Source organism: Strigops habroptila, chromosome 5, assembly GCF_004027225.2.
Source record: "Strigops habroptila isolate Jane chromosome 5, bStrHab1.2.pri, whole genome shotgun sequence".
NCBI lineage: Eukaryota > Metazoa > Chordata > Aves > Psittaciformes > Psittacidae > Strigops > Strigops habroptila.
In genome coordinates, this window is record NC_044281.2 from 11,904,398 (window position 1) to 11,919,503 (window position 15,106).

Below are 15,106 nucleotides of genomic sequence, written 5' to 3' on the forward strand. Positions count from 1 at the left end.
CAGGGTGGTTGGGATTGTGGCGTTTTGTGTCCCGATGTAACTTTACACTTGTGTGAGTGTGTTTCACCTCAGTATAAACAAAAAGCAACAACAAGAAGGAAGCTTATAAATTTTAAGATCTGAAACAGAGAACAGGTAAATAAAATCCACAGTAAAATGTGGTTCATAGTATGAATTCCATACATCAAATCTCAACATGTTATCTTTCTTCTCTTTCTATAAAGACCTCGTTAACGGACAAGTCTTCTATGCACTGAATGTCAGGTTTAGTCATCCTGAATCCCATGAAAATTCATCTGTTCACTATGGAAAGGACTGTCTGGAGAGTGGAACATGCTGTATCCTTTTAAGTGTGCATTGTGTTCAAAGTACTTTAACTTACTAGTTTTCTTTTTAAGGTGCCCTGATTTGTTTTTCCATTTTCTCTCTTTTTTTCCTCTTTTCTTTTTTTTTTGGCAGTGTTGATTTACATCTTTAAATACATACCTCAAAAATTACCCATCAAGTTGCCAGATAGGAAGCCATATAATAATGAAAAAAAAAAAAAAATCAGGGATAAACATAGAAAATAAATAGGAATTCAAAAATAGTCACCACACCCTGAGAGCAGGCGGCAGTTTATCAAAAAGCCAAAGCAACTCATTGTGAAGTGGTTTTAATACATAAACAAGTCTCATCTTTAAAGAACTCATTTCACAGTCTATACTTTCAGGTTGCAAAGTTCCGTCCCATGCAATTTTAATATATATATATTTTATGTAAATATATATATATACACACAGAGTTGTAAATTTTCCTTCATTGATTTCATAGGACTTTTTCTTCCCATTATACTTGCTAGATGTCCCTTTCATAAGTGCAAGATTAATGAAGGCATAATCCTATGTGATTACAATGATTACTTCAGTCAAACGTAGGAAGTGTAACACTCGAGTGTCTGTGTCAAGGCGATGTCTGATCGGGCAATGCTGAATTCATTCGGTTTGCACATGGATCATGCGCAATGGAAACAAACAAACAAAAGTAAAAAGAGAAAAAAAAAATTAAAAATAAAACCAGAAAATCCTTGGATCAATGTATTGCTTTCTGCGCTCCTGTCTCACATTATCTCTGGTCGATGTCCGCTGGAGCTGCCTTGCTTTTGTCGGGGTTCTCCTCCTCAGGCTCCACTTTGTACATTTCCTCAGAGCCCTCCTCGCTGTCGTTCTCCTCCGACTCCGTCAGCAGCTCCTCATCCTTGTACTCTGCCACGTCAACCACCGTTCCCAAATGCTCTTTTAGCTTCCCGTGGTGCTTTACATGGTAACGTTGGTTCTGGAAGAATTTGATAATGGTGTGTTTGGGGAGATCCAGCTGAGCAGAGAGGGTGTGGATGGCTTCCTGATCAGGGTAGAGACCCACATCGTGGATAAAGCTTTGCAGGATACCCAGAGCTTCCAAGGAGATCTTGGTACGGGATCTTGGCTTTTTGGCACAACTGTCCTCAGCAGGTGGAGGAGGAGCCTCTTCTCTAGGTGGGGAATTCTCCTTCGCAGGCTGGGACTGCTGTCTGTGCAGCACCTACAAGATCAAACAGACACAGACTTCACGTACATGCTGACCCCTCGGTGCCTGAGACGAGGGCACTTGCATAGGTCTTAACTTGCACAGGTCTTAACTTGCACAGGGTCTACTTTGGTTTTGTGAAGAAAAGTACAAATTAATATTCATTCTCCACTGCCTTTCTCACCTGTAAGACAGCTGCACCAGTGAAGGAGAACGTGATATTAAAGGCAAACGATATAAAATAGATACAAACCCGCTAAATAAATAAGAAATACAAAATGCAAGTAATAAAAAGAAATGTAAAATAGCCAAAATAAAAATGAAATCAAACGGTATTAGAGCCTCATGGTCACGATGACTAGCCAGTTGTTCTTCTCAGACAAGTCACTCTCCGGCTCTGCTCCTCTTCCCCCACTCCCTGTTTCCTCCCATCATTTTAAGCTACAGACTCTCACCTTTTCTACTGGATGCCAAATACCACAAAGACCTAGTCACATGCGGGACTGTCAGGTGCTACTTTATCATAAATAATGATGTGGCACTAAAATCTATCACAGCTGCTTTATGGAAGAAAAAAAAAAAGAATAATAAAAGTGCAGAGATTTGTTAAGATTTCCCATCTACGAAAAGTGACATTGCAGCCAGTTCAGTTGCTTCTCAGAGCTGGCTTTAATGTGTCTCCTGAACAGATTTCTCTGTATTACATCTGTCTGAACTTCACTAGTTGAGGAGATCCGAGTTCAAATAATTATAACCCCCCATCCTGAAAAACCCTCTGGGCAAACACACTTTTCAGTCATGTAGCACATTTTCACCTTTTCGGCAAGTTTAAAGAAAGCATATGTAGCTCTTAATCTTCCTAACAGCCACTTAAAATGACTAAGAAAGGGCTTGTGCAGCCCTTATTCCAGGGGAAAAATACCTGCTCTGAATTGTTAGAAATACAGAGGAGCTCCATATGCTTTCTTTAAAACCAAATCTATACAAGAGAGATTACCAGCAAAAATCCCCTACAGGATTGCAGGCTGTATTTGCCCAGAGGTTTCTTCAGATGCAGGGAAATAATTATTAGAACTCAACACTACAGAGCTAACAAAATCAATATGGATAAATATTTCCTTCCACAAATAAGAGGGAATTCTGGCTCTTCACCCATGAAGAAAACGTCTTCGCTACAAACTGTAACAGAGAGAAAATCAACCCTACATTAAAGAGCTTTAAAGGGAAAAAAATAAGTATAAACAATGGAGATGTCCTGAGAACTTGCACTGAATTTTACACACGTAGCGAGCTCCCAGTAAAACTCTGCGTTAGCCAAGGCATTACTGCAAAAGGGAAGTTCACTGTGGAATATCAGCCTGTTACGCAAACAAAAAAGCCCTGTGCTGAAGAGCCCTTTATTCATTTCCTTCATCAAACGTTGCTGCCACAGTCATTTGTAACATCAGCGATCCCCAGTCGCACTGTCTGAAAAGCACATCCAAGTGCACAGCCACTGCCCACCACACACGTGTGGTCAAGGAGCACAACCCTGTCAAAACGACCTGACCTGCAGCATGGCCAAGGGATGGCCCTTTTGCTGCTGCACCGGGGGACAGGAGGCGGCCCTCAGCCAGCCCAGAGGGGCTTCACCTCCGGCTGCTGCCCAGCGCCAGGCACAGAGGCAAGACCCAGCACCACGTCCCCAGCACCTCGATGAGCAGCGGGTGCGTAAGGGTGCGCACGTGCAGACACACAACACACGTCCTGCCGACCGCAGCACAAGTCACTGCAGCCACCGCAGAGCGAAGCTCGTGACAGTGACGGAAGCACCCGAACAAGAAGGCAGCTTCACAGCAGCTCCACGCTGTCAGCTGGCAGCAGGTGAGAGGCAGGGCTTGCCACGCTCCTGGCAAGAGCCGCTGGTGGGCAGAAATGCGGCAAATGTGTTTCGGTGCCAACAGATTAATTTTCCTCCCAAGCACATAAATACTCGGAGTGTCACAGAAATGGAGCTAACCAAGGAGCTGTGGGAAAGGAGAAGCTCAAATGGAAATGACAGATATTCTGGTTTATGTTTTATTACATCTCATAATAAAAGAGCATAATGTTCCAATGAATTGAATCCCTCAGCTGCTCTTTGAGGATTTCTGTTTTGTCCACGGATTGTTTTCAAAGAGAAGGACTGACTTCTCCAAATAGAGGGTTACAGATGAGGGTCGAATCCATCCCTACATCACCAGGGAGCACTGAAAACAGCAGAGTTGGGATTGCTGACAACAGCCAAGGACCCCGCCCCATAAATTTGTCACACAGCCCCTACCCAAATTATCTCCCCTGTGGTGCCCTCTGGTCCTGTCCCCTGACACTGTAACGCTCAGAGCAGCCAAAAAAAGAAAGAGAAAGGATTTAACACCACCAATAAACTGCCAGGGAATTTACACACAGCGTCATACAAAAAGCCTCAAGTAGCATTGCTAATCAGAAGCTGAATTCATGTAGCAGCTAACAGATAGAAACACATCCAGAAAGAGTGTCAATTACTCAGTTCATTCTTGTTGGAGTTGGAAGTGGGCTTTTTTTTTTCCCTTTTCAGTTGACAAATAGCATGAGAAACGATTCAGCTTGAAAAATGTTACAAGACTTCCAATCAAATATAATGATGAAAAAAACCCAACAATACAGGATCAGCAGCAGTAAAATGTTTAATTTGAAGGAGATGAAGAGATGCCTACAGCATCTATAAAGCAATCAACCAAAGAGAGGGCTGAGAGCGGGAGGGAAAGAATAATTTTGCTTAACCCTTCCTTTTCTGGAGTGACCTCTCCATCCTCTCCAGAAAAAAAAACACATAACCCAGGGTGATCAGTGTACATATTAGAAAAAGGTTGTATTCTATTTCGCTTTTGCCATTACTCATGCCCTTAAATCTGCAGGCAAAATTCCCACTAGCTTCACACACTGCTGTGCACACCCTGCCATAACACTTCAGGTTTTGGGCAAGTGCTGCTCTGCATCTGTACTGCGAAGAGGGAAACCCACTGATCTTTCATGATTAAAGCACAGACTGCAGCACAGATAAAGTGCAGATAAAGCCCCCAAATGATGGTGTGACCTACCACACACCACCACCTGTATGGTGGGCTTCAGAGAGAAGGGGTAAAAACAATAGCCACACTTGGCTTTCCTTTTCCCAAGAGAGCTGGTGCTGGGCTGGCAAAGGTGCACATCCCAGCATAGGTGCTCCGTGCTCCTCTTTTCCACTCCCTTCTCCTTCCGCTGTGCCCTTCCTCACCACTCCCCAGCGCAGGTGGGGCAGCCTCCTCCTCCGCCACAGCCACCACCATCTGGAGCTGACTTCCCTTCCCCTTCCTCCCTCCTCACTGACTCTCCATCTACTTCCAAATCAAATGTGAACATACAGATTTCCTTCCATGCCCACAGGACTTATTTTTTCCATCCCTTCAAGAGATTTCATTTTTAAACTCTACAGGCACAGCTGTCCTCTCAGGGTCTCAGAACAGAGCAGCTCTGGAAGATGCTGCTTTATGAAGGTTCATTCAGGTAGACTTTAACCTCAGAGACAGACTCATTTTCTCAAACAAATTAATCAGCCCTGGTAGAAAACTCACGAGTCCACAACTATGATGGAAGTTGACTTTAAAAGATAAAGTGACTGGTTTTAAATCGCACTGCACTGAAATATGATTTGAAGGCCACAATGAAAACCAGCTGGAAGCCATGTGTAAAATATAATAGTACATGCCTACAGGGAAGGAAGTGAGATATTGAATGATTAAGTTTAGGAGAGTATATAATGTAGTGTATCATTACGGGAGTGATCAGGATTACTTGTAATAAGCTAAGGGTTTGTGGTCTTTCTAAAATCCAAAGCCAAGAATTACTGGGGGGAAGGGATCACCGCACTGCTTTACACGTATCCACTCCCCACATCTTAGGATGCTCCCACAGGAGAAACCTGACTTTGGCAGGCCGGGACAGCCGTGTTCCCACAGAAAAGAGAGGTGAGTGATCCCAAACTGAATGATGAACGTCATGTAATTGCAGTCTGTGTCTGCACTGTATTTAATTTTGGCTGGATTCACTATCCCACTGATGTTTGTTTCCATTTCCACCCACTTTCTAGCTAGAACTAGACACGTGAAAATGGTGAGTTGCTAAGGGGAGCCAAGCAGGATGCGTGAGTGGGGTACACACACGGGCACCAACTGCAGCGAGGCACCAGCTGACAACACTCACCCTGTGAAATGCCACCTTTCACTGCCCGAACAGCAATTGCAGCAGATTAGAAACAGGAACTGCATTGCTACATCAAAACCCCAAGCTCTTTTGTTTTGCTGTGGGGTTCTGCTCTTCCCTTTGCAGACAGGATTAGTCATGTGAGCTTCCTTCCCACGGGTTTTGCTGAGATGATTAGGTGCCCCTTACTATGAGTAACACCAAAAATGTTCCGCTCTTGGAAGACAAGACTGCGTTTGCCACAAAGACTGCCATTGTTGAACAGACACTGCCTTCCTCTGTGCACAAACAGAGCGAGCAGCAACAGGTACCTCAAGTGGCATATGCTGGCCAGTACCAATTCTGATAACCCAAACTCACAAAGAGCAAAGTTGAATGGACTGGCCTTCTCTTCACCAGGGAAGGCTCAGATTGGATATTAGGGAAAATTTCTTCACGGAAAGGGTTGTCAAGCATTGGAACAGGCTGCCCAGGGAAGGGGTTGAGTCACCACACCTGGAGGTATTTAAAAGACATGCAGACGTGGCACTTAGGAACATGGTTTAGTGGTGGACTTGGCAGTGTTAGATTAATGGTTGGACTTGATGATCTTAAGGGTCTTTTCCAACCTAAACAATTCTATGATTCTATTCTCCATAGTGGCAAAGGGTCTCACCTTTTAGCTTTCCTTCACATCGCTCTCATGGCCAGCCATAACACTGTATCACATCAGGACTTTTACGCCAAAGAGAGCAAGTTTTCAGCCTGCTTAAGGAGCCCAAAATAAAAGCCAGAGCGAATGCACACACATTACAAAATGCAGGTTCAGAAGGTGCGTTTGGTACATCTAACACCAGCCATCTATTACATCCCTTATAAGCATTCAAGGCTAGCCAGCAGGATTTGCCACCAGTTTGACTCAATGCAAAAACAGATTCACTACATACTTCAGTGAGGAAGCCCGCTGGAAAAGCTCCTTCCCAGGGATTAGCTGAAGTCAAAGGGAGGGTGCAGGACAAGCCTAAACAAGGTGTTCAGCTGCATTTTACTGACACCTGTAGCTGGAATTTGCAACACTTCACCTCTGCGAGCCGAGAGCTCCTGGGCAGCGCCTAGCTATCATGCTAAGAGTTTACTTAAGAGGCAACCTCCATCACCTTGCCAAGAAATCTTATACCTGGAAGGAGGCTCTGTCCCTCATATCAGCGAGATCACCTATTCACACAAACAGCCGCACGCTCCCTAACCTGGTCTCTCCGGGCTGTGCAAGAAGAGAACAAAGCAAGCTGCTGCCATAAACAGGCTTGCACCCTGACAGCCCCCCAGCCCGGGGCTCACAGGGTAAGAGCATTAATTAGACACAGACACTGTGCCAAGACACTTTACAGGTTTCCTAGGAATGTCTGTACAAGAAACCGTAGCAGAAGTTACAATTTGCACCTGTGTTCATTTCTTTCCTCTTAAAAATGTGGCTGTTAGAACTGTTTTCTCCCCCCTTGCAAAAATACATTCCCTGGGTAAACACTGCAGCGCCGGTCGCAGCTCCAAATGAAGTATTTTCTTTGGGCTCATTCTCACAAGTGGTGATTTCACACCTTGACACCATAAAGCTGTGTTAAAGACTGTGGTTTAGTTTCCTTGCTTTTCTTGGATTATACAGTATCCTAAGGTCAAAACTCAGGAAAATCCAAAACTGTTATTAAAAAAGAAAAAGTATCTATGAAGTGACGACAAATTGCAGACTACAGGTGTTAGATTACATTCTGACTCCAGGCAGGTTTAATATACTTTAGTTTCCTTTTACAATTGCCCTTAGCAGGTACTGTTATCGGTAAGGGATTTAAGAAAAATATGGTACTCAATAAAAGAAGACCGTGTCAAAAGAAATCAATATGAGCGTGCAAAATGGTAGGAAGTCTGACATGGATAAATATGTTCACTTTCATCTAACTTCAGTCTGAGCTTCTTTTAATTTCGTAGCTCAAAATACCAGCCATACATCCTGTGTATTTTCCAATGCAGCTTAGTAATTGCTCCACAAGAGTAAACACCATTATTATAGATAATTATAATACATGTCTGTGATATGATGTACCCCATCTCATGCAAGCCAGACCAAATCAACCAACCAGAGCTGGTGGCTACAACCTCTTGTAACGCAGTAGCCCTGGGTCCTATTCAGCTGCAAGGACAAAGCAGTCACACGGTAAAAGAATCCCCCAGATGTTCAGGCTTTCCTGCCACCCTTCATCTGCTGCTGACCACCACTGGAGCCACAATTCTGGATCAGACAAACCCTGTGTCCTAAATCTCTCAGCTCTGAGGTACAAGTCACTCTCTGAGCTACACATAAGGGGAGTCAAGAGAGAACTGTGAGAAGAGAAACGAGTTCCACAGGGAACTCAAAGTCAAAGGCAAGTTTGGCTTCCAGGCTGGAATGTGAGCTGGTTGAAGTGATTCATTTCAACATCTTTGGAGCACACTTGCCACATGCTTCCCTTTGCGTTATGGCGGTCGCCTTGCTTAAGGGCAGGAAATAGGCAGTGAACTGAAAACATGGCAAGACACTGAACAAACACCCAGTCTCTAAAATAGCAGCCCCGTCCTGCAACTCTTCTCCATGATCAAACTGTTAAAAATGGTCACAAAGGTGACAAAAAGACAACAGGAAGGGAAAAAATAATCAAAAAATAACAAAACTTTCAGCAGCGCACTGCTTTTGCCATCCCACACAAGGTGATAAGCACAAGCGTTAGCACAATGCAATTAATCTTGACTTGAAGGTGGGGGGAAGGTGTCTCCCTCCCAGCACACGCTGCTCCCATTAATGCTAACAGGAGCTTAGCACGCATCAAAGAGCAAATACACCACAGAACATTTTTAAGAGCTATCATCACTAGAGATAAAATATAAATTACAGCCTGATTACACTGCGGTGCCAAGCGGCTACACGTGCAGCACAGCTCTCAGCGACAACTGGGGATGACCAGATAACTCCTGGACAGGTCTAAGGTCACGGTAGCACATCTGTGCGCAGGACTCTTTGCTTGTCTTTGCTCTGCTCCCAAGAAGCCGTGGCAGTGCTGTCTGCACAGTTGTTTGAAGAACGTTTACAAATCAGCTTGACAAAGAGAAAAAAAATCTCTGCCATCGTTTGACCACAGCCATGATCTTATTCTTCAGTAATGTGTGGTTTATTTCCCTTTCCTGATCTCCGCTAATAGACAGCACGTGCCTACACAATAGCCACTATTTTGTCTGTATAATGTTAAATAAATCACAAAACTCTGACAATGCAGAGCAGTGTCCCGGTGTTTCCGGGGGTAACTGCTCTCCCTCAAACACTAACTTGACTCTTCCCACAAAAGCACAGGCCCAACTTTCATTGCTGTGCAAGTGCTTGAGAACTGGCTGATTTTATGGGGTAGCATAAATGAGCTCACGCTGATGAACGTTAGTACATTAGCTCTGAGTTTCCCATCTTTGGCTGGTTTAAGCCAGATTCTTAGGTTTACTGCACAGTGACTGTGGCCAGCAGCGGATGTCCCTTTCTCGAATAGCTAGCTGCAGCCTGGGAGAGTTGTCAACTGCTGTTCAGCCGCAGGTGGAGCAGGCACATACCTACTGTAAAATACCCAATGGGCCAGATTCATTCCGGCTTCTGCTGGCACAAACCAGGGTGCTGGTGACAGGGAGGCCGAAGCAGGAAGTGTTGCACAACGCCACTGCAGACTCTCTCCTGAAGGCATCGGTGATGGATGGCTCCATTGTCTGGCGATGGGGCATGGCCAGCACAGCTGGAATGGGGGCCGGCTTGCTGTATCCTCCAGCAAGCAGCAGGGCTCTGCCAGCCTCAAAGAGCTATGCAAGCCTCTTTTGCCTGTAACCTGCAGTAGCATGGCAAGGGGAACAGCAACAGCCCTGTAAAGGTTCGTGCTGCCCTTCTGCATGGTGATGCTAATTGGAGTCCCACCCAAGTGGGACTTTGAACATCCGTGTGTGCATCCAGTTAACACTTACCGTCTTCAAAACAAGATGGTGGGCTTTGTGGGCCTATGACTTGCTTATAGAATCATAGAATGGTTTGGGTTGGAATGGACCTGAAGATCATCTAGTTGCAACCCCCCTGCTATGGGCAGGGACACCTCGCACTAAACCCAAGAGTCCATCCAACCTGACCTTGAACACTGCCAGGGATGGAGCATTCACAGCTTCCTTGGGCAACCCATTCCAGTGCCTCACCACCCTCACAGTAAAGAACTTCTTCCTTATATCTAACCTGAACTTCCCCTGTTTAAGTTTGAAGCCATTACCCCTTGTCCTACCACTACAGTCCCTAAGGAAGAGTCCCTCCCCAGCATCCTTGTAGGCCCCCTTCAGATACTGGAAGGCTGCTATGAGGTCTCCACGCAGCTTCTCTTCTCCAGGCTGAACAGCCCCAACTCTCTCAGCCTGTCTTCATACAGGAGGTGCTCCAGCCCTCTTATCATCCTCGTGGCCCTCCTCTGGACTTGCTCCAACAGCTCCATGTCCTTTTTATGTTGAGGACACCAGAACTGTACGCAGTACTCCAAGTGAGGTCTCACGAGAGCAGAGTAGAGGGGCAAGATCACCTCCTTCGACCTGCTGGTCACGCTTCTTTTGATGCAGCCCAGGATACGCTTGGCTTTCTGGCTGCATGCTTCTTCCATGCTCTCTCTTGCAGCCCTAGCAAGGCTGTCCAGAGTGCCACGGCATGCAGAGAGCCCTGCTTGGCAGTTTCTAAACAGAGCACAAGCTTGGTTGTGGTTGGAGAAAGGGTCTATCAAAGGTTTCGGGTCGATCCTGAGTTTCCCTATCCCAACCTAGCTAATCCCAATGAGGAGCTGCCAGAATGCCACAGGAACTAAGGAAGCAACAAAAGGCTTTTAGTTTGCTTTTCTGCAGAAGAATTACTCCTGGTAGCCTCTACGTATTCTTGTTTAATTAACACTACACATGTTCTCCTTTTCTTTTGAAAAGCAGAAGAGCATCTGTGGGCAGTGTGAGCAAGATCTTCCCTGACAAGCCCCAACCTAGAGCCATGCTTAAGGTCAAGCTCTAAACCCCTAACTATGGTGGCACGAATGGCGCCACTATAATCATGTTGTTTTCCAGTTCCTCAGATCAGGAGCAGGCACCGCATTATTTTAGGAAGGGTATGTTTGGATTAGACGCTGGATTCTAGTGGGGGGTGGGGGGTAATTATTTGTCCCATCAAACTGTTTTAGGTCCTTACAGACAGCTATTTGGGGTTCCAGGAATACCCAACTGTACTGCTAATTTTTACAATGGGGGCAGTTAGAAGTCAGGAGAACCTGACGGTTATGGTTAGTGAAAATAGGAGATTTGTGCTGATAAAACACTACTCAGCATGTTTTTTGCTTTCTAGACGTAACCACCAATGCACTTAATAACAGGACTTGAGCAAACTATACTGTGTGAATCAAACACATAAAAGTATAAATATTCCTTTTTTTAGAAAGCAAGTCTTAAAAAGTGCATTATAATCAACTACCATGGTAAAAGCAAAATATCCAGCATTACCACACACGCAACTGGCATAATGTGCTTTATTATACCCTTAGCTTGAAACTGGGTAAATAAAAATTAAATGACCAAAGTACAGTCTCCAGCACAGATTAGAGCACTGAGGACAGGACGCCTCAGAGAATTAGATCTGAAATCCTTTGTCTTCCTGATACACTCTGGAAAAGGTGGGCACATCCAGTGGGCTGAGGAAGCTATGCTGGTGTTACTGCTCTCTGTGTGCCACTACTCTGACCTGTATCTATTTTACAGACCCTGGATGCTAGAAGAAAAAGGCTCTATGGAAAGTAAACAGCACCTGCAGTTTATATTCACAATACTGGAAAATATGCAGTCGGGGAAAAAAAAAAATAAAAGTACTATTTTGTTCATTTCTAATAAAATGGTTTAATTTATGGCCAGCAAGGCAGTATTAGGACAAAGCAGAGAATGACACTGTTATGGCCCTGGGATCCATCCCTAGCTTTGCTGCTGCCTGCTGTGGGGAGCTCTGTGGATGGCTCAGCCGGGGGCTGGCTGCACACACACACTCGCAGGGGTAAGCTCACGCTTAACACAAGCCTGCAGCTAGTGCAGATCTGTGCGCAAGGAGCCCCAGGCTTTTGCTAGAAATGCACAACACCATTCTTTGCTTCATTAAGGTTAGAACTGTGTGGCATTTTTCAGTCAAAAAGCGTTCTGTTGGTCAAAACTGTTGTCTGAGTGACATCAAAGTACTGCCTAAATAAAGTCTGCTTTGCCAAGCTGTTTGTCTGGGGCGGCAGGGGGGTGGTGGGTATTCTGACAAAGTTCAAGCAGTTGTGTAGGCATTTTTCATGAAACAGCATATTCTGGTTGCTTTTATTCAGAACAACTTCTGTGCTTCAAATTCTTCCTATTCTCTTTTGAACCATTATGGTGCTCTAAACTGCCACAAACCTTTGGGGTTTTTTAATTTTAACTGAAAATAATAATTTTAAAAGCACTAACATATTTTTTTCTTTCAGTATTTCAGAAATGTCAGCAACCCCTTAAACTAACTCAAGAACTTCTATAGCTCTAGGCTGTACCACCCTCATAGCCCTCTATCTACTGACCTGCCTCCTTCACCATCATATTTACAAAGGGTTGCACTGGTGGGAGCTCTGAAAGAATGAAATGTAATGCAGTTTATAAAAGGAGATGGATGTGAATCTTTCCCATCTCAAAATCCAATAAAGCTTATGATTTTTATTGCATGTGGGAGTCCTTTGGTCTATGTAATACTGATTAGCAGCATGGCCAGTAAGTCTGATAAAACCAGAAAGTACTTTCGAATATATTCTGGCCAGAGACACTTGGGAGAGAAGCGTGTGTGTTGCAGCTGATGGCCTCAGGGGCACACACCTAACTTGGGATTTCTTCTTTGGTTCTGTTCCATCTTGCCATGGTTTTGTTCCATTCTCTCCAGAATGAATGACTCCAAGGCTCTCTCATCCATGTGTCTTCCCAAAAGGAGGCATCATCTCAAAACTATTCCCTCTCACCTTTCCTACACTCCTGAACCCAAAAATTTACAACCTGCTTCAGTCAGGGCTCTGGACTGGATTTTAATGGATCCCAAACAGAGCAATGCAGCATTCTTACTCCTAATCACATTTAAACAAGGAAACACCAGGAATAACATTACTCCAAGTCAGCAAAGCTTCCGAAGTGCTAATCAGGCCATTAAAAAGGCATAAGCAGTTTGACGCACAGGGGCAAAGACAACCACAGAAATGAATCAAAACCAGGGAAAAATTAGAGATTAAAAGTAGTAATACTCCTTTCAGCAAACCACAGCCTGAATGCATGGTAAGTGGCTAAAAGACACAATCACTGCAAGATCCAGAGACAAAAAAAACATCTTCTGACTGAATGAAATGTAAATTAAACTCACTCTGGTGCAGAACCATTTCCTTTGCAGGGCAGGACTCACTGCCACCAGGAAATCCAGCCCCGTTTGCTGGAAATGAGGGCTGCCAGAGCTGGCCCTGCCTGAGCTCGCCTAAGGAAAACACACATGCTCAAAGCCAAGGGAAAGGAAGAAAAACCCAAATGCAGCACAACTGCAGCACAAGAGATTTCCATGGAGGTTCTCCCTCCAGTAAGCAGATGGTTTCCAGTTAGTCAGGGTCAGGGACTGCCCGTGTGGTTTCCTGCCTGCTTGCCTTTGTAGCTTATCTAGATCTCATCAAGATACACAGTCCGAAAAAATTAGAATGGCTAAGTACAGAAATTAGGGAAACTACATACAAATGAGCCTTGGTTTGCACTTGTGCAGACGAGCAGGGGAATCTGTGCCTGCAGGTGGGATGAATGCAGCGGTGCCAACCCCTCTACCAGGGCAGCCACGTCAGGCTGTGGCACATCTCATCTGCTGAGCCCGGATCAGGTTGTGCTAATGCTGCAGAAAGTTACCAAAGTCATTCCTGACTCTATCCAAAACAGCTCAGCTGCTGTTCCCCTGCTCTCCGACATCAGTTTACAACCCTGCCTGCTCTATGGTGTTGGCGCCCGCTGGCAGGCCAGCTCCTCAGAGGGGTGGCACACACGCAGTGCATGTCTATGTGTTCTGCAAGGCTCTGGGCAGACACTGGCTCTTGCAATGCTGTGCATGGCAGCAATGCAAAAATCCGACCAGGAACACATGCACAAGCTACCATATGGAAAGGGCATTCTCAAATTAAACCCTGAAACCCAGAAGAGATCTGAGCAAAGGACAGTTTCACTTAAAGGAAATCTCTGAGGTCAACCAGCAATTAACTGAAAGGTTCTGATTGAATACGCTATTGACTGCGCTCACATCAGACAGCTTCCTGTTTATTATACCTTATGGGCTGTCTAGGTGCCAAGACATTAAACTGTCAATAATCTATTAATACGAAACAGCTCCTCCCATGCAAATCCTCTTAGGCTAAGGAACGGCACTAAAAAGATGGAAATTTTTGAAGTGAGATGGAAATGAGCTTTTTAGGGTATTTCTTTGCTTGGTTCCAGCTGAAAGTACAGCAACATTCATAAACAATATAACACGCAGTCTATAACTACATGGAAAAAATTGTGTTAAAAAAAATCAGACATGATTGAGACCATATCCTGAAATCTGGCTTTCTTCTCCAAGCCATCTTTAAACAGTCTAAGTTAAATTTAATTAACAATTTACAACAAGGAGAGAGAAGTTATTTAAAGAGAGGCCTACAGGTCCTTAACATTCAGTGTCTGGGAAACAGTTGTATATAAAAAAAAAAAGTTTTAATGAATTTAATAGAGAAAAGCACTTCAATTAAATGCTGTCAAAGAGGATTGTATTAATGACTGCACACAAAGGAATTTAAAGCAAGCCAAGTATATTTAGCAAATAGGAAGTAGGCTTTCAGAGGCTGCAACTATTTATGTTTCTGCCATTGCAATGCATCTCAGAGATCTCGTTGCCAATTGAAAGCAGTTATGTTATTAGATATGATTTTATTTATTATGCATTATTAAAATTTCAAATGCTGCAGGGGATACATTTATTTCACTTCTAAAATGAAAGAACGAAGATATTTCCTGCTTGTTCAGTAAGAAGAAAACTAGAAGAGGAAATAAATAATAAATAATAATAATAATAACTTAGCACTTAAACTAGTGGAGTGCTGTCCATGCAGATCTTTTTATGGCGCATGGTGAGTTCTGAAGTTTTAGTGTGCCTCTTTCTGCTCCAACTAGATGGATTCACAGTTGCTACAGCAGTTTCTCGCAGCACAGCATGGAAAAAGGAGCCAGCTCTTACTCC

At 44.3% G+C, this 15,106-nt stretch overlaps 1 protein-coding gene across 3 annotated transcripts in view; it reads right to left on the reverse strand.

The window, feature by feature from the left end:
* Positions 1 to 444: 444 nt before the first annotated feature.
* SATB2 (SATB homeobox 2) overlaps positions 445 to 15,106 on the reverse strand; it is a 130,047-nt gene continuing 115,385 nt past the window's right edge. For all 3 annotated transcript variants that reach the window (XM_030487469.2, XM_030487471.1, XM_030487470.1), the window contains one exon: positions 445 to 1,560. In XM_030487469.2, the coding sequence (XP_030343329.1) occupies positions 1,105 to 1,560 (456 nt within the window). In that variant the 3' untranslated portion in view covers positions 445 to 1,104. The remainder of the gene's footprint in view (positions 1,561 to 15,106) is intronic.